This window comes from Idiotropiscis lumnitzeri, chromosome 3, assembly GCF_059441095.1.
Source record: "Idiotropiscis lumnitzeri isolate Australia: NSW breed Sydney's pygmy pipehorse chromosome 3, RoL_Ilum_1.0, whole genome shotgun sequence".
NCBI classification, from domain to species: Eukaryota; Metazoa; Chordata; class Actinopteri; order Syngnathiformes; family Syngnathidae; genus Idiotropiscis; species Idiotropiscis lumnitzeri.
In genome coordinates this window covers 273,338-292,729 of record NC_142393.1, presented here as the reverse complement: position 1 = coordinate 292,729, position 19,392 = coordinate 273,338, and the positions used below count along the sequence as shown (strand labels likewise).

At 47.0% G+C, this 19,392-nt stretch overlaps 2 protein-coding genes across 11 annotated transcripts in view; one reads left to right on the top strand and one right to left on the bottom strand.

The window, feature by feature from the left end:
- camta1a (calmodulin binding transcription activator 1a) overlaps positions 1 to 6,665 on the bottom strand; it is a 218,991-nt gene extending 212,326 nt beyond the window's left edge. For 8 of the 10 annotated variants that reach the window (XM_088291827.1, XM_088291830.1, XM_088291833.1 and 5 more), the window contains exons 1-2: positions 6,541 to 6,626; positions 3,247 to 3,348 (exon numbers count right to left, since the gene is read on the bottom strand). In XM_088291827.1, the coding sequence (XP_088147953.1) occupies positions 3,247 to 3,348; positions 6,541 to 6,565 (127 nt within the window). In that variant the 5' untranslated portion in view covers positions 6,566 to 6,626. Of the gene's footprint in view, positions 1 to 3,246; positions 3,349 to 6,540 lie in introns of all 10 variants that reach the window. The other 2 variants (XM_088291832.1, XM_088291837.1) reach the window with 1 other exon arrangement.
- Positions 6,666 to 9,999: 3,334 nt separating this feature from the next.
- Positions 10,000 to 18,559, top strand: dnajc11a (DnaJ (Hsp40) homolog, subfamily C, member 11a). Its single transcript, XM_088291839.1, has 16 exons — positions 10,000 to 10,145; positions 11,343 to 11,472; positions 11,559 to 11,632; positions 12,223 to 12,324; positions 12,500 to 12,628; positions 12,717 to 12,839; positions 14,287 to 14,360; positions 14,434 to 14,623; positions 14,689 to 14,774; positions 14,880 to 14,996; positions 16,543 to 16,698; positions 16,770 to 16,839; positions 16,978 to 17,035; positions 17,379 to 17,521; positions 17,791 to 17,920; positions 18,132 to 18,559. Exons 1-16 carry the CDS (start codon positions 10,074 to 10,076, stop codon positions 18,155 to 18,157), a joined length of 1,680 nt encoding a protein of 559 aa, XP_088147965.1. The 5' UTR covers positions 10,000 to 10,073; the 3' UTR covers positions 18,158 to 18,559.
- The last annotated feature ends 833 nt before the right edge of the window (positions 18,560 to 19,392 follow it).

Genomic DNA, 19,392 nt, shown 5'->3' with positions numbered 1-19,392 from the left:
TGAAATGAGTTCGGCGGTGGCGGAAGCAGAGGCTCCGCCCACTGGTGAGAATCGAGCGCGACGGAGGGAAGGCGCTGGGCCGCTCACGACACGCTTTTGCACAGAAGCAATCAATCTGCGGCTGAGGCCCGTCAGACCAAGGCGGGAAGTTAAAGACGGGTCGGGGGTCGGGGGGTCGGGGGTTGGTCCCGCCCGCCTGCCTGCATCCTGGTCACAACCCAAAATGGCTGCAACAGGCGTTTGCAGCGTTGAAAGCGCTTGCGTGCATCGCAACTAATGCACTGCCGACCAACGAATATTGATACTGCACTTCTCCAAATATAGCAAGCCCACGCATTTGGAACGTGACCCGAGTCTCACCGTGCGCCTCCGCGTACGCAACAGCAACTTTCGCCCGGTGCTTTTGTCACAATGCTCCCATTTCTCAAATCTCAAATTTCCCCATTGTGGGACTAATAAAGGACATCTTATCTTATCTTATCTTATCTTATTTGTCTGTCAAGTGAAGAGGAAAAGAAAAAAAAAATGTCCAGCGCTTCTTCCAAAATGGCCACAGGCCAAATAAAACGACGAGATCGGCAATAGTGGCAATTGAAACTGACATGCACCAAAAGCGGTTGTGCACGAAATGTTGTGACGGCGATTAAGCTGACATGCGACGGCCATTTTGAAAATGACAACAGCACGCGGCAACTTGGATGTTGAATCATTTGCGACGTTTTATTTGCTTCTGGACTGGCTTTGCTGGCTTTCAGTGCACGTTAGAGTTGATTTTAGCGTTTGTCTTTTCATGGCCCCGCCCCAGCGTACGTCTTTAAGCTCCTCCCCCCCACCCTCCGCTTTAGGTCTGTGGAGCAAATGCTGCTGGAGGCGGAGCCTAAGGGGGGATCGGGCCTTTTCTGTTGCCGGACCTTTGACCTCTCATTGAATGTTAGGCAAGCCCCGCCCCCCCTCTGTCCACTTTGAAGACACATTTTTGTTCTTTGGCTTTTGGCGCAACTTGAGACCGTCGCTGTTCTTCCGGCATCGACTGCAGATGTGTTTTCATTCATTTTGGATTTGCCTTTGTTATTGAATTTCTGCCATTTTAGGTGCCACTCCAAATTCAGCGCTTCGTCGCAGCCGCAGCTGTTGTGAAATGCGCGATGCAAATAAAGATGGATTCCATTGTATTGTGAAACGAGTCCGAGCGGCAAAAAAAGTTTGACCTGGGTTGTGCTTTCCCGATTTGCCTCCACCACTTTGTCTTCCGACTCGAGCATTTGATTTTTTTTTAAGTCACTGAAGGGGATCTCCTTTGGAAGGACGACGCACTTGAGGGACGAGAAGCTCGACGTTCACGTCAAATGCACACAACTTGTCCAAATCGCTCACCTCGCCGTTGATTCGGCATCGGCACAACCGACAAGCTCGACAACGGGAGGCGGAACGAGTCCTTCTTGATGGCGGCCGTCAAAGTCGCAGTCGGCTCGATTTTGCCAACGTCGGTGCGGATGGCACGCGCTCATCTTGGCTTTTTGGGCTCACTTGAACGTCTTCCAATGTCATCTCGTTCAGCGCCCGCACCTCCGCAAATTGCTAATCCAAGACGCTTCGAGCCAAACAATTCGTAGCCGAGCAACGAGAAAGACGGGCGTGCGCTGGAAATGAAGTCCATCCTGACCGGGCCGCCGTTCGGTGACGAGATGGGAAAACTTGCAATGGTGTCGGCGAGCAAGCCGGGAAGCAATTCTTTTGATTTGTGGCCTCGAACACCCTCGAAATTACAAAAGCGCCGACGAGTGCAGCAAGACCGACGTTGAGTTGCCAGCGTCTAAGCGCAGCGTTTGACTTTCTGCTACAAAAAAAAAAAAACTCTCGTTGGGAAATCATTTCACTCCATCTTACAAGACGCAATGCCGACACGATCTGCATGCACGTATACTTTGCTAGCGCCGACTGGCTTCCGTGTTTACGTGGCGTGCTCGTTGTAGTGTAGCGGAACACAGCATAATAAGGGAACGGTGTCAAAAAGTCAAAGAGCTGAAGGGAAGAAAAAAAAAAAAAAAGCCTATTACGAGAAGTTCAACAAACATGCACACACGGTTAACTGCCTGCAACAAACTGAAAAGGACTCTTTATGTGTTTGCGGCCCTCACCAAGCTCAGCCAGCCATAAAAATCCCATCTCAAGGAGAGCAGAGGTGAGGTCTCTCTCTCTCTCTCTCTCTTCCATGTAACACCTCCGGCTCACTCTGGCACTGCCGCTCACACGTGCGCACAAACAAAAGCCTGCTCGCTATCATAACTGCTCCCACAATTACTCAGACGATTACTCAGATCAATGGCATCTCTGCCTGCCCGCCTGCCAGAAGAGTGTCCGGCCACAAAACACCTCCAGGCTGACTGCATTAAAGCCGCAGTACGTGTGTGTGTGTGTGTGTGTGTGTGTGTGTGTGTGTGGGGGCAAAAGTGCAACATCAGTGTGCATCTCCGTTTCAGAGACGTGGCCGTGAAACGTTCCATAACAAGCAGTCCCATTCAAACTAAAAATGTCAAAACATGCAGCGCGGCAGTGACACACACACACACACACACACATGGAGTGAGCGAGCGAGCGAGCGAGCGAGGAGTCTAACAAGGACTCGCTCCTGATTTCAGACTCCCCATTTGGAAATGACAAAACATGAGCGCACTTAATTAGCTGCTCTCTTGTCTCGATCAACAGCCACCGAGCTCGTCGCCGGTGGATTCATTAACAAGCCAAGCGCCGCTTTCTTCACTGCACCAATCTGACTGCTTTCCTTTTTTTTCTGCAGACAACTGAAGGGAAACCCCCCCCAAAAAAAATATTTTTAAAATAAAAGACGAGGCTTTGGCCTACATTTGCAAGCGCTTTCCTCGGCTCTCTCACTCTCAATGCTGAAATCGTCGCCAGCGGTAAAAAGCTCACGTGTTGACGAGAGCGCACGTGTTTGAAGGCAAAGAAGACACGGTCGGACAAACGGACGGCGAGGTGTGATCGGACGCCAACGGGCTCCGAGCAGGTCCCGATGGCCGAACCTCGGCACGGAACAATGGCTCTTAGTTAACGGCAACACTCGAGCTATTGACAAAGCTGATCGTTCAATCGGCGGGCGTGTTGCGAAAGGGCACCGGGAGGAAAAGCGAGGATGCGGGATGAAATCCAGGAGTAAATAAATGAATGGATGAATGAATAATTGATTGGCCAGCGCGTGGCGATGCAGTATTAATAACGGACTCTTACTGTTGGTCTCGGCGTCATCGCCGATACTCTTAGATGCGCCGTGGCCAGCATAACACACGGCCGATCTGTACATTCGATCCGGATTACGAACTTTCTTCAGTCCTTCGGGAAGCAAAGACAAAACAAAGTAGAGAAAAGGGAGGGGTGGGGGGGGACCATTATTTTTGTAGCTTGGGATGGCCGAGGAAACACAAATCACAACAACAACAAAAATACACAATTGCGATTGCAGCAAAGAAACAAGTTGAGGCCTCGAGCGACTCGGTCACGCGCGCAACTCACGTCGTTCAATTGGAACGCAAACGTTTAGATTCGGCAATATTTTCAAGGGGGGAGGGGGCGTGGAAAAGCAAGTCGGCCAGCTTGTTTTGTGAAATTCGGCTTTGTGAAGCACCGTGACGACGTGTGCGCATTTTCTGGAATGTTTGGAGTGACCCCAGGACAAAAAGATTCAAATTTAAATTACAGGAAAAAAAATGGCCGATGAAAACGTTTCTGGCATTCAACTCACGATGGCGTCACGACGGCACCTTTCGGAGTTGTGCAACTGGAAATGAAGGATTATTTTGCCGTTAAAAGCCTTTTCTCAGTCATGTTTTGGGTTGCTTGATGTGTCAAAGCGGTGTTTGGCAACGTTTATTGAGCCACAGCACACATTTTAGACAAAAAAATAAATCAAATTAGCATCCTCTCGGTCCTCAAGTAGATGAGCATTTGACTTTTCTGCGTGTGACTGTAAATGTTTGGCAGAGCTCAACAAACAAAAAAGAAATCAATCTCTTTTTCATGAAAAAAAACAAATATAGTATATTAGCGTGAAAGTCACGTTTGTGCCTGACATTTTGCTTCCCACAAAAATAAGATTATTTTCTCCAACCCGTTTTTTCGCTTACGCTTGAGTGCTGATCACTAAAGGACGCAAAGAGCTCGTGTTACACCACTGACCGGACACAGTTAGGTGTAAGGTGTTTGAACTTTTATTGCTCCTAACAGAGGTGATACACACATTCTTTCACCATCGCTACAGCACGGCGATTTTCTTCTTCTTCCGCACTTCGCCAACAGTCCTTTCCAACAAAACACTCAACGCTGCCCCCCACTGTACGGCACTATATCACATCCCAACATAAACCCAATAAGAGAGGTCATCAACTGATTGCAACATCGTTCAAAGAAAATTTACTATTCCAGGTGCTACAACCAGGACGCAAAACTTATTTGAAGGAATGCGAAAGAATCGAGTCAACACTTTCTTCAGATAGTTTCCATGTGACCGAACATGAGCTTCTTTGGGTTTTGAAAAGAACGTTGAACGACAAATTGACTGCAGTGAACGAGTTCACAAATAAAAAAAGAAAAAGCAAGAAAACGGAAAGGCCGCAGTTTGTCTGACCTTGAATTTAAATGTACGCTCAGAAACGATTCATCGCTTCATCCGACCGTTGTGACTTTTCAAGCTCTTCATTCCTTTTGTTTTGCTTTCCTGTAGGCTGCGAGACATACCAGGCGGCCATGTTTTCAAGTCCTCCAGGTTTTGAGCTCAGTAACGGAGGCATGTTGCTTTTTATGCCTGCTAAAATAACATGAAAAAAAACCACAACAAAAACATGGCTGCCAAAGACCACGACAAAAGAGTTAGCTGAAGACGTCAACAGTCGCACACCAAGTAAGACCCCAGCCTGCATTGCACACAACACGCAGCCCTCGGTGGTTCGCCGCCATCGTCATCCTGATGTCAAACTACTTGGAGGGAGCGGCGCTTCCTGTAAAGCTCCAAAGGTCAAAAGGGCACCTGACAGCTGTTGAGATGTTTGAAAAGTGGCTGCAGTGAGCCTCTCACACCTCAACACATTTGCATGAAGCTGCTCTTCCTTCCTTGCCACTGGCCGGCCTCGCAGGGCCGTTCAAAACAACTGGCTGTGCTCAGCGGTGGGACGCCTGCCCAAGCGGAGGTTGTGAACTTGTGGACATCTACATGAAATTGGGGGGGATGCCACATGCTCAAGTCCTTCCCGTCCTGTACGCGAATCGCATACGAGCAGACGTCTTCATTTGTGCCCCTCAAACGCATCACATGCGGAGTGAGCGTGTGTAGCTCAACATCACCCCCTAGTGGCACTTTGTGCACTTGCTGGATGAATTCCTCCCATGGACAGAGGAAGAAATTCTGAGCACCAAACCAGAACGCTGCACCTCCAAACTCAAGTGTCCGAAATCGGCTGGGAAGAGATTACAAGCAGGAAATGTGGCGAATTCCAGATTCCAACACCGCCCTCTTTTTTGTGCACGTGCAATGACCGCCGATTACACACTTGAATGGCAGTCATGAAATGATTGCAGCCTTAGAAACAAATGAATGCGTTACTTGAGGTGACTCGGTCAAGCTTATCATGTCAAGTCAGCTCAATAGAAGGCAAGCGCTGCCAAACTCGTCATTCGACAGCTGGTTCGCCCGTTTTCCCACCTCGCCTTCTTTGGTCCAACATTCCACTAAGTGGAATGGCTTTCACTTGAACTTAGTGAGCCGTGCGAACACATCACTTTGCCCGGCTGCTGCAAGGCGCTGCGTGGCGCTGCAAGGCATCCTCCATGCTCACCTCGAGGCAGCTTTTCCCCGTCCGGTGTACGTGACGGCATTCAACCGCTAAGTGGGGACACGCGCGTTCGAAATGTAGGCCAAGTACTACTTGGAGGCAAAGTGGCGACCGGGAAACGCCGGGAACCGGGTTCGCCCGTTTGCCACCCTGCTAGCTGCAAACCAAAGACGCACGCACGCGAGCCGCGTCCAAGCACACAAGTCGAGCGACCGCTGCGCTCCGCTCCGCGCGTTCCCACCAAGACATGTTTCGTCTCGTCTCGTCTCGTCTCGTCTCGTCTCGTGCTTTGCCTTCCAAACAAAAGCGAGTGGCAGCTGCAGGAGGACAAGTTTCCACGCTGACGCTGTCATCAACGTGCACGTCCACGGTCAACACGCCACTTCCCGCACTCGTCCTTCGGAGCTAACGAGGAAGGCAGGCTAATCTTAGCCGCGGTTGCTGCCTCCTCCGCGCACCTTCCACACGCCTGCTCGCCTGCTCGCCTGCTTGCCTGCTTGCTCGCAAGGAGATTTTTGTTTGGCTTTGACTGAGCTTCTTTTTTTAATTAATTAATTTGGTGGGTTTTTTTTCTTTTAGGTGAAAATGCGTCCACTCGCGCGCGTCGCCTCCTCGCCGCCTAAAACTGTTCGCCGACAACAACAAAACGCACACACATGCACACGAAGCAAGTGAATGAATCCAATGCCATTTCTCTTACCTTCCGGCTTGTTTTCGGCAGCCATTTCCCCTTCACGCGCAACATCCTCCTCCTCCTCACGACCGTGGGTACCACGCGCGTGCACGGCGAGGACAGCACGCGGAGGGAGTGGAGGAGCGCGCGGCGAGTCCGTCCGAATCAGGCCAACTTGCGATTGGCTGCCAGCCGCTGACTGACAACACACACGCGCGCGCGCGCACACAAACGCACACGTCTTCCTCGCCTCGTCTTGTGTGCGCGCGTTTTGCATTAGGACTTCCTATTCAGACACCGAAGGCTCATCCACGATCTAATAAATGTTGTTAATCAATCAATAATCAATACGAGTTCAGATTGTTTTACAATTTCTTGGCGAAGAGTTCCATCAAGTCAAGAGAAATGTTTTTCTACATTCCTTAATCACAAAGGGCTCCCCAAGCCCACAGTTGACAAATATTCACGGCATCCCCTGATCCAAACCCCCAAGAGGGCAAAAACTACAACAAAAAAAACAACAACAACATCTGAGCAAAAATAAGAAACCTCGAGAAGGGGCTGCAGATTTTTGCACTTCCAGGATGACCGGACTAGAAAAGATGCCGAGTTGGCAACATTGAACACATAATGCGGAATATTCCTACATTGAGTGTTAGTTGGAATATTCCATTTAAGAAGATGAAGCGCTGGAGAACCGACAAACTTCACATCGGCTCTCGCGATCAAAATCTAAAACACCAACGTGTTGTGGACAAACCACTTATCAACGAGACAGAAAGGTGCGATGTCATATTTTATAAGGACGTGGCAAAACCTTGAAATGGCATCTCAAGTGGCCCGGGAGCCATTGAAAGTGGATTTGATCAAACATTTTTTTTGTCAGGGATCGAGCCACAGCATTTTGTACAAGCTGCAGAATTTTAAAACGAGACGCGAGAAGACCAGAGAGCAATGCAGTATATTCCAATCGTCGAGGTGCGACGTAGCAAATGCATCAATTATGATTTCTGCGACATGAGCGGAAATAATGGGACGGGTCTTAGCAATAAAAATGTCGTTCTAATAATATTCTTCATGTGCGTTTGGAATGAGAACGTTCAGTCCAATATAACGTTGCGATGTTTTGCTGAGTCACTTTGGGCAATTGTACATTTCTCAAAGATCGGAGCGGCGTCGTCGGGCTGGTGCTGATGACGAGCAGATTTTAAGAGTCGCACGTGAACTCACTCATGGCCAATTTTGAGCAGACCTCAGAGAGCGACTTCTTGGCCACTGATGAACGCCAGTTGCACACTTCCAAACATGTGACTTGAATGCTATTTTGTTATTATGAATAATGAATGCTAATCATTTATGAGAAGACACTGCTCATGTTTATGAGTTCTCACAATGATGAGGAAACGAAGATCATTGTCAATAGTCAACGGTGTCTGCCAGTGTTCACAATTTCAAGGGATCACTCCTAGCTCTCGCTGGGTGGGCTGAGCGCGGTCAGGGTTCTAACCACTCCTCAGTAGGCGCCGTCTCGGCATCCCGTTTGAATGCAGCCAGTTAAAAAAAAAAAAAAAAACTTTCCATTCCCAGTGAGCTGCAGCCGCTCGAGCTTGTCGGCCAGGCCCGTCGTTCGCTTCTGGCGAAGTGTCTTCAATGGCCACTCGTTAAGGCGACTTGGCTGTGGTGCTGGAACGCATAAATCCCATTTGCATTCATTTCAATGGGGCCATTTGCCTCAGCTTGCGAACTTTTTGGCTCGCTGACGCAGCCTTGTAACAAATTACGTCTACGTTTCCACCGTATTTGCCTTCACTGATTCCAGTCAAGTTCGGCCTTTGAGCGATCTCATTGGAATGCGAGGCCGGAGCATGGGTCGGCTTAGCCCGTTTTACCCTTTGGGGTCACTTTACTTGAAGCCCGGTTAAGCAATGCAACAGTGAGCCAAAACAAGACCAAGCATCTCCAGCCTCTCATTTTCTTGCAATTTTTTGCAGGCCTCAGTTTTCTCGCCCATCAAGTTAGTCTCCTTCCCATGTTAAGAAGCAAAAACGGGAAACAACGAGTTCCAACTGAAACAAATAAAATAACGATAAACAGCTACAATGAATACATGAGATTGAAAATGCAAACGAACAACTCGGTGGTCAATCAAAGATGTGTGACGGAAGTGGAATCAATCCTGCGTTGCACAAGAGTCCGTTTGGAACAAACGCGCGAATCACTTTCTTCACATTTGTTGTCTCGCCCGTCGGTTGGCTTTCAAGAAGCTTTGCACCTTCGTTTTATGAAGTTTGCCGTGTTCCTGACAGCAACATGGCAAGCCCACAATTCCATGTCACCAAGCCTTTTCTGTCCAGCCGCCTGTTCAGGGTCACCGCAGGGTCTGGACGTGAGCCCAGCTGACATAAGGCCAAACATAAACTACACCGTGTCTTGATGGGGGGGGGGGGTGTTCATGATCATTCTTTCAGCGGAAGGGAGGAGCTCTGAATATTCTGATCCCCTTTTTTAAATGCACTTTTGCAATGCTGCACGTCCCAGTTCATGTCACAGGTTGAGGGGTTATGACTTGGCAATCGTCAGCTTTCCTCCATCTCTGTGTAAATAAGTCGTTGACTGTACCCGGTATACCAATATCCTTCTCACCATTGTGTAAATCATTGACTTGCTAAATGAAGCCAATTTAGCTGTTGTGTTAAAGAAATTTGGGAGCAAAGGCACACTCGTGCATCATGTAGTGAGCCTTTAAGATTGCCTCTTTCTATTACGGTGGTGCAGCTAGGCTTGACAATAGTGTGGCCGCGTTAATAACTACAGGCCATCTAATTACAGATCATTGAGCTTGATACACGTTGCTGTTGGCACTCTTGCCAAATACTGCACTTGAGGGTAGCCTTCATCCCACATTAACTGGATGTGGGCCTTCAGTGCTGAAATGCGGGACGAGGTGGTGCTGAAAGGACAGCTCCTCTGATGCCTGCTGGCCTTGCACAGTAAAAAAAGAAAATGAACGAAATGAAAAAAAGGTTTCTGCTACTAAAAGTAAAATAGAAGCATCGTGTGAAAGGCCTGAAGTACTCATGTGGATTTCTATATTTTGCAACAGTTTTTTTTCCGGCTAATGGCCACCAACTAGTCCTTGTTGGGTTAGGTTCTGATTGTTAAACCTTGAATGATGCTAATATTAGTTGTATCGGATATGTTAGACTGTCTCATTTCTGTAGCAAAGTTAAAACCCCTACATAGTTAAATGTACATTCAAATGAAAATAAAATGCTTAATTTGAAGTGTGCATCTTGGCCGCTGCTTTGTAACCAAAAACTGTACTTCTTGGGAACAGGTGGTTTGTTAACAGCAAAGAAATTTCGGAAAGCGAATTATTTGAAGCGAAAGTATCATTTAAATTCCAAAAGTGTCAAAGGTGAGCGCGTTCACGAAAATGTGGAGATGAACGATGTCTTTTTGTTGCACATCCGCCACACCAGATGGCGCCAGATAGCGGGCGGGCAGCCATATTGTGCAAGTCTGACAACGTGACGAAGAAGACATGACCGGGTGTAAACATGGCGTCTTCCTTAGACGACGAGGAGATCTCCAGTGATGATTACTATTCGCTTCTCAATGTTCGGCGAGAGGTACATTTTACATTTTTGCATTTGCCTTGTGAACGACTTACATGTCAGCGTGCTCAAGCAGTCGACTTTGTCATCTGTCGATGTTGGTTTGAGGCAACGTTTGTCTTCAAGTTTCCACGTTAGCCAAACGGCTAACTTGTCACCGTCGACATTGATTTCGGTTTCTGACGTCTGCCGGAAACTTTTTCTCCGTCGGCAACCCAGTTGAAGGCTGGCAGTTTTACTTGAAGAATCAAGCCCTCAACGAAACTGTTCGGACGAGTCCAGTGCACGATCCCGCCACTCCGGCCAACGGAGCTTTTTTTTTTCTCATTGACTGATTTCTTGCACCTGGCACAGGGCTAGTTTGCTAATGCTAACGTCACTGACTGCACCTGGATTTACTTGCGGTTGATTCGATTCGACTTTGCTGTCACTTCTTCATCTAGCCCAACTTTCTAATGCAGAGAGCAGTGTGCCATATACACATGCAGGCGTCTTTTTTTCCTTTTTTTTTTTTGTCATGTGAGTGCTCAAGGCAAACCCCCGTCCGCACACTGCAAGTACTTAGAATAGAAATGATATACGGCAAGTAAAAAATGTAAATTTGAGAACATTCCTGATCTTAATTGGGTCCTTCAAATGTTTCTTGACAATTAATCTTGAACAAGTGACTCCTCATTTCCACTTTTCTTAAGACCAATAATCAACACTGAATGTCGTTTAGCAATTTGGCAGCTTTAGTGCTCACATCTCGCTGATGAAAAGCGTGCTCCTCAGCTGACACTGACAAGAGTGCCACTCCAACTGGCAAGTGTCTGCCGCTTGATGCTTACTTATTAATTCATCGTCAGATGTCTGCGTTTTAGTACAGCCGATTTGTAGTCCATGTGCATCACTTTGTATGCAGCAGTGGTTGGTTTTAAAATTCACTCTATAAATAAAGTTGACTTGAGTACATAAAAATGAAAAGAACTTAGAAGTTTGGGCAAATGGAATGAAATCCCTTTGCCTGGTGACCAATCCAGGTTGTACGGCCGCGATAGGCTCCACTTCAACCATGACCGTATATACTTATCTGGATATCCATTTATGTGTGTTTTGACATAATTTGTTTCAATGTGCAAAAAAAAACAAACAATTTGAGTTATAAGTTGCTAAAGGTGTATCTATTTTTGGGGGACACCCCATATTCATCTTGATTCTGTTGTGGCTCAGGCGACGCAAGAGCAGCTGAAGGCGGCGTACAGACGATTATGCATGTTATACCACCCAGACAAACATCGGGACCCAGAACTAAAGCGGCAAGCAGAGCAGCTTTTTAACCTGGTACATGAAGCCTACAAAGGTAACGCGCTACATTCTGACCGCTTGAAGTGTCGAGCAACACCAACATTCCTGGATACTTTGCTGCGGTTGTTTGTCTTCTTCTAGTGCTCAGTGATCCACAGGCACGAGCCATCTACGACATCTATGGCAAGCGTGGCCTTGACGTTGACGGTTGGGAGGTAAGTCCAGTGAGAGTTTGGCCTCGGAGGACTTGTTTCCAGATCGGAGGTGGTCGGTCGTTAAGATGGCCCAGAAAATCTTCGGTTGCGTTCCCTCGATGAGATGTACGGATCTCATCGCCTCAGTGAGGCAACAAATAATCAGAGAACCTTCTCACCCTGGACGTCACCTGTTTGAACTTTTACCATCCGTCAGTTGTGATCAAAATCTCAAATCAGGAATGAGCAGATTTAATTCATTTTTATTCATCTCTCTGGTAAATTAAGACTTATAAGGTAATTTTAGTGTTTTATGGGGCTCCTTTGTTTTTTTTTGGTGTAATTTATTTTTGTTTTAGGGTTTCCTGATTTAGTTTATTTTGGGGTTTTTAATTATTACTCATGCGCTTCAATTTTGTCATTTTATGACAATGACAAAAAGTCTTTACGCATGTGATGTGTGTTGAGATGATCAGAGCACTCCATGCAATTTGCATATGAGCAAAACTGTTCACTATCTGAACTTTTTTTTTCTTTTTAATCTCTCTACGTGTGGGCTCTGTGGCAGATGAGCAAAGTCAAGCTAGACATCAAGTTTTCTGTTGCTCCAGGTGGTGGAGAGGAAACGAACTCCTGCAGAGATCCGAGAGGAGTACGAGCGTCTTCAGAAGGAGCGAGAGGAGAGGCGACTCCAGCAAAGGACCAACCCAAAGGTGCGTTGACCTTTCCTAAGCAAATTCAAATACTGGATTGTTTTAGTGACGCAAGTAAAAAGTCTGCAGTTGTTCTTTTCAAGCAATCAAATCGAATTTGTTCCCTTTGTGCCTGATTGCAAGTCAGCACTGTACGACTTTGACTCGTTTTTTCCTCCTCGCTCTTTGTTCAAAGGGAACAATTAGTGTGGGCGTCGACGCCACGGACCTCTTTGATCGCTACGAGGAGGACTATGAGGACATGGTTGGAGGCGGCGTCCCGCACGTGGAAATCAACAAGATGCACATATCACAATCCATAGAGGTGACAGACGCATGCTTCCCGGATGGTGTTTTGAAGGGAGACGGGATGTGACAGGCGCTCTGAACTCTGCCCGTGTGTTCTTCTCCAGGCTCCTCTTACCACAAATGACACAGCCATCTTGTCTGGTTCTTTGTCGACGCACAATGGAAACGGAGGCGGGACTATAAACTTGGCCTTGAGGCGAGTCACCTCAGCTCAGGGTTGGGGGGAGGTATGTTGCCCTTCCTGACACGCGCACGACTCGCAGTCATGAGACATTTTAGGCTGCGCTCTAAACGTCAACTTTTGAATGCACATGTCCGTGTGTTCAACATTTATCGTACGTTTTGCACAACTTGCTCCTCCCTAACAACGCTTGTCATTGTCAAAGGAAAACCGTCAATCAAACCCACCTGCCAGCAGACAGTTGAAATACAAGCTGATGGCTGCTTGCCGCCTATTTCCCCATCAGCTCGGCCGCATACATAAAAAGATGAAAGTTGTGTCCATCTCCCAATATTTCTGAACCTGGCTGTATATGCAATCCACCCAAAGAAGGTTGAGAACAAGCAGGCTAAGAGCCTGTGCCACTTCCGGACCCACTCAGACAAACTGCTGGTAGCCAACCAGGCCAAAATAGCGGTGGTGGATAAACATCAGAAGACGGCAGTTGTGACCGGTGACGCAAGTCTGACTGACAGCATCATCCAGAAAAAGCAAGACGAAAAGCTGATGGAAGAATGGGAGAAAATGTGGAAGGCAAGGGCATCAGTGGTGTCACTCGTGATCGGGGCACTCGGGGGCAGTAACCCTCAAAATGGGGGGATGGCTCCAGCAGATATCAGGAAGAACGGCTGACATCCTGTGCAGAACCAACAGGTTCCCACGCTTCTGGTAGCTTGGAGACGAAAACGCCTCGGTGGGTGAGCAAACAATCTTTGACTCTTTCGAAGCTGCAACTCTTCTGCATCCTGCTGATGAACCTCACGAGCAAGGCACCGTTGTTCTCATGATGTCCAAATGTGAGGACGGTTTCAATACCAGATCCAATTAAGCCAGGAGATTTCAAGTTGTTTCCAATTTTGCCTTTCCGCTGCTTGTGAGAGAAGAGCAAGTTGTGCAAAAAGTAATGAAGCCTGAAACAGTTTGAACGTGTTTTCAAAAGTTGAGAGGAGGTCAACTTCACAATCCGTTTGTATCCATAAACTAGATTGTAAAGTATCTACTTGACACTAATAGTCAACGAGATTTACATTCTAATACAGTATGTACCTGTGGCTAAAAAGCAAAGGGTGGAGAGTCTCTGTTGCGGAAACGCGCGGGTGCAGTCATTGAATGGAAATTTGACAACCGCCTCTGAAAATATCTTAACACTCTCCGCTTCCTCTCTTGTGTCAATCGCGTCATCTTTTTGTGGTTCAATCCAAATTAAAAGCAGTACGCTCTCCTCTTACGCGGCGCCTCAAACTTTACACCGGCTCGCACTTTTTCTGCTGCGGTGCGTCAGAAGGCGTACGCTGCTCCGTCGTGAAGAGCCGCCAAACTCCACTTTTTTTTTTTTTTGCCATGGTCTACGTCAGAAGCATTTGGCGTTTCGATCGGGGTGTGCCGGATAGCCCCGCCGATTTTTGTATGTAGCGTCATGTTGACACAACGTCGTGTTTTATTTGTGCACGCAGATCGAGCTTGGCGCCGGGGACACGCACGGACCTCTCTTTGGAATAAAGATCTTTCGAAATTTGACGCCACGCTTGTAAGATTTCTAAAAGATGTTTGTTGACTGGCTCAAAGATTTTCGTGACGTTTTTGTGCGCGTTCCACCTCAGCTTTGTGACGGCGCAGTGCGGACTCCAGTTTTCGGCGCGAGGCGTGCGTCCCGGCGTCAGCACGGTGCTGGCCCGTCACCTTGACAAGAACACGATGGGTTATCTGCAGTGGCGTTGGGGCATCCAGTCTTCCATGAACACCAGCATCGTCAGGGACACCAAGAGCAGCCATTTGACTTTGGCAATGCAGGTGCGCGTGCGTGTGCGTGCGCCCACTCCCGTTGCCTGTCAGCCATGTTTGCTCTCTCCTTGCAGCTGGGCATTCCACACACTTTTATGATGATCAGCTACCAGTACAAGTTCCAGGATGAAGACCAGACCAAGATTAAGGGCTCAATAAAGTTTGTTGCCTGCTTCTAATGTTGTTGTTTGTGATAATCCACTCGCGATTGTGGATGTTTGCCACAGCCAGCCGGGTTGTCTGAGTTTGTGTGTGTGCGTTGCAGGTCTGGTTTCTTTGGGACTGTGCTCGAATACGGTGCTGAGAGGAAAATCAGTCGACACAGCGTTTTAGGGGCCACGGTCAGCGTCGGTGTGCCTCAGGGTGTCTCTCTCAAGGTCAAGTAAGTGTCATTCACTGCCATTGACGGGTATGGAACTCAAAAAGTGCATTCATTTTACCTGAGCTGGTCTTGATTGAGCAAAGTGGCGCTTTAAAAAAAAATTAAAAAGCGTATGTTTGCGACATGCTAATGGTTTGTTGTCAACAATTCACATGTCGCTGTTTTCGAAATGCGTTTTACGTGTGAACGTAATAGTTTTGAATCAGGGCTGAAAACTGTCACACTGAATTGTGGTGAAATAGCATTTTTTTTTTTTTCACCATTTCAAGTTGTCCTGACCTTTTTGAGGCTCCGGCATCTTTTTCTCGTGTCATCAAAAGAAAATCACACATTTGATGTGCTTGGCTTTCAATAATACAAACCCAGTTGAGTCGTTGTGTTCAACATAAAAACAGAATAAAATGATCTGGAAATCATGGTCGACCGACCTCGATTTAATGGAATACCCTCCAAAAGCAAGAGATTTAATGTTCAAACTCATCAACTCCGTTGTTTTTTAGCAAATAATCATGAACCTAAAAGTTTTTGTTCCCCAAAAAAAGCTGGAACAGGTGGCAAAAAAAAGTTGAGCATTGCTCACCAAACACCTGTTTGGAACGTCGCACAGGTGAACAGGCTAATTGAGAACAGGTGGCTGCCATGATTGCAAAGATGGGGTGAGGTTCCCCTCCTTGTGAACACCTGCGTGAGAAAAATAGGACAACGTTCCTCAACGTCCAATTGCAAAGAATTTTGCCATTTCCTCAACGACGGCAGGTCTCCTCAATCCTGTTCCTCGGCTGCCGCTGGCCAGAACTCTTTTGCATCTCTCCCTGCTGCAACACACCTGAATCGACCGATCCGATCTTCAGCAAGGTCTGCCCACGCGATAGAACAATCCCGATCATTCGAATTGGGCGTGTTGCCGCGGGAAAAGATACAAAACAGGCAGGACGGCAGCGAGTGTTCTGTGGTCTGACGAGTCCACATTTCAAAATGTTTTGGGAAATTGTGGACAGCGCGTCCTCCGGGCCAAAGCGGAAGAGAACCATTCGGACTGTTCTGGACGCAAAGTAGAAAATCCAGCATCTGTGACGCAATGGGGCAGCGGTGTTGGTGCAAACGGCACAAATAACGTGCACGTCTTTGTGCTGAAAGGGACTTTGAGGTTTTGGAGCAACACGTGCCGCCATGCGTGCAGCGACTTTTTCTTGGACGTTCTTATTTCAGCAAGACAAAAAGAGTGCGAGTACGAGAGCGGCCTGCCCGCAGTGCAGACCGCTCTCCCGTTGAAAATGGGTGGCGCGTTAGGAAGCGTAAAATGTGACAGAGGAGACCACAGAATGTGGACGTCAGGCAACAATGAGAAAGAATTCCCCTTTCCAAACGTTTCTTGAATTTTGTGAAATGAAAAAGTCACGCCTGCGCCACGTTTAAGTTCATGAGCAACTTCAAATATCTTATCTTTGAGTTGTCTTAAATTAAATACAGACGGAACATGATTTGCAAATCAAAGTTTATTTAGCACAAATTGCGGTTGGTTGAATGGTGATTTTTGTGCGCGCAGGCTAAACCGAGCCAGCCAGACGTATTTCTTCCCTATTCACCTGACTGACCAACTCCTGCCAAGTGCCGTTTTTTACGCCACGGTTGGGCCGCTGGTCGTCTACCTCGCCATGCAGAAACTCATCATTCGGCCATACGTGCGAGCCCAGAAGGAACAGTAAGACGTTTTCTGGACCAGACCGGCACCGCACGCGTTATGACCACCTTCTTGTTTCGCTCTTTGAACAGAGACTTGGAGAAGCAGCGCGAAAGTTCGGCCTCCAACATAGCCAAGAAGAAGCAGGAGGCCGAGGCGGCGGTGAGCGCTCGGTTGGCCATGACGTTGCTGTTGCGCTCGAGACGCCAGAGGAAATGTTGAAAGGCGCCGCTCGCGGATGAAATGAGACGGAGAGATTGCATCCCATCTCACATTTTGTTTCCTTTTTCACGTGTCAAGGTCTTGCTCATGCAGGAGTCCGTGCGGAGGATTATTGAAGCCGAGGAGTCTCGAATGGGTACGATTTGCGAGCTCTCAAAGCGCAGCCGATCCGTGGGAAACGCTTGTTTCGCTCTGAAAATTTCAAACATTTGAGTTCCAATGTGCTCGATGCGGCGTGGCCTTTCTTCCTCCGAAGCAAATTTGATTGAGCAAATGAAATTGCGATGGAGCTGAATTATTTGAGTTTTGTTTTTGTTTTGTCTTTTGGCTGTTTTCGACAATGAGCTGATGACGAGGCCACCGGCACGATAGACGGAAAAAGTTGTGCGGGATTCGCTCAGCTGCTGTTGAGGCGTGCAAAATAGTACGGCTGCGTTTGATTAGCGCTCTGCTCAACCCACCGCTGCCTTCCAAACTAGGTCTCATCATCCTCAACGCTTGGTATGGCAAGTTTGTAACGGACAACAGCCGCAAACACGAGCGGGCCAAGGTGATCGACGTGAGCGTGCCGCTGCAGTGTCTGGTGAAAGACTCCAAACTCATCCTCACCGAGGCCGCAAAGGTACATGAGCACGTTTTCAACTTCATCCCGACACTGAGGCCGCTTTTCACCAAACCTTTTTGGGTGATGCTGCGTTAGCTCAGCCAACTCACGTTGCTGGCAACCTGGCCGAACAAATGACGTGTTTATATTTAGTTGGAGTCGCTTCGGCAAGCCCCCACCATTGACAAAAATCCCATATGATATAAATCTGGATTCTTTTTTTGTTTTCATTAATATTGTTAAATTTGTATTGTCACTCTGCTTTATTTTTCTCATATGTCTTTTAGTCGGGCCTCCCAGGTTTCTACGACCCCTGCGTGGGGGAGGAAAAGAGCCTAAAGGTGCTGTATCAGTTCCGTGGCGTCATGCATCAAGTCCTGTCAGGTGACGCTGAAGCGCTCAGGATACCAAAGCAATGTGAGTTCCGAGCACTTGAGTTGCATTTGGAGCAACGATGGCTGGCGGAGCTTCTTTGTGTTACTTGCCAACAAACATGCAACATGATCGACAAAGCGCAACGCTAGAGTGTTGATTTTGTTACCCAGGTCCAATGATGTGCCGCAGCAGATTTGCCGTAGGTTATACTTGATTAGTCTTAAATCATTTTTGTTGTTCTTGTTCTTTACAGCTCACAGGATTGATGCCGACACATAAAAGTTGAGTTCCTGTGCTGACCCCCCCCCCCCAAAAAAAAGCCACTTCTCTCAGCTCTTAGTGAAGACGGATTCAATTTTGTTTTAGATACGACAGTGGGCCAAGTGTTGGTCAACCAAAAAGTATTGCTCTCTCGTTGATCTTCATATAGATTTGTTAAACATGCACAATGTTTAATGAAATATAAAGCATTACAAACGGTATCCGTGGACACAGTTGGGCTTTGCTTGAAATGAAACACTGAAATCAATGATTACAATCTTAAGGCAGTGTACATTTATTTGAGTTTTATGATCAACGTTTTTGATCAAGTTGTTTGACATTGCAGTGCCTATGTGATTTAAAACACAATTGCACCTGTTTGTTTGCTATAATATTAAAATTGGTCTGTGTCATGGTTAACTGTGTGAATTTCTTCTTGGTGGTGATTTGCTGTTCGTGTTGGAGGTAAAAAGCACTGGACAGTTTAGTTTCCTCGCAGTTCCTTCATGGTTGGAGAAAAACTATTCTGTCAATCAGAAAAAAAGTAAAAACCAGATTATTTGCATAAAAACCTTTTTTTTTTTTTTTTAATATTTTGCACATATTTCGTACTTCTTGACCAAGAAAACGGCCACCAATCTTATCTGTGAAGTGTGTTAAGAGTGTATTTGTCCCAATAATAGCGTCCAAAGAAATACTGAAGGTTCTCTATATTTACGAACAAAAATCTTCCTTTGAGTGTGAGACAATATAGAGCTCGCTCTCCCTTTTTTTTTTTTTTTTTTTTTTTTGAGCTCGCTCTCCCTGAGCTGATTGATTCTGCTGACTGTGACGTCTGCGTGCGAGCGTCCAATCAAAGAAGCTCTCCGGCTGACGAAAGAGGAAGCGCTGCTAAATAAAACAAAGACGATTGTCACAAAAATAAATAAAACAAAATAGCACTGTTATGTCCTGCCCAGTGTTCATCCAACAGCTCGTATTCTCTAAAATTGTCAAATGCCTCTTTTTATCTTAATGTGTGGTGTCTGCCAAAGACAAAATAAAAATACCGAAAATACTATGTATCCTGCCTGGCCTAAGGTCTCTCGTGTCACTCAAAGTTGTTTCGTTTTTAGTATTTTGTGTTTTGTTTTATAAATGAAAATTCAATTAACAAAAAAAGATTGGTCGGTTGTCCGTTGACAATATGAAGTCTTCTGGTCGTTACTATTTGCACTAATGATCAAAGAAGCAGCTAAAGGTTCCCTCAGAAC

Bases quoted from the DNA above. Each gene is read 5' to 3' on its own strand.
- dnajc11a (XM_088291839.1), top strand. From the start codon at position 10,074: ATGGCGTCTTCCTTAGACGACGAGGAGATCTCCAGTGATGATTACTAT. The intron at 10,146-11,342 runs GTACATTTTACA...GTTGTGGCTCAG, and splicing joins TTCTCAATGTTCGGCGAGAG to GCGACGCAAGAGCAGCTGAA. The intron at 16,699-16,769 runs GTAAGACGTTTT...CTCTTTGAACAG, and splicing joins GTGCGAGCCCAGAAGGAACA to AGACTTGGAGAAGCAGCGCG.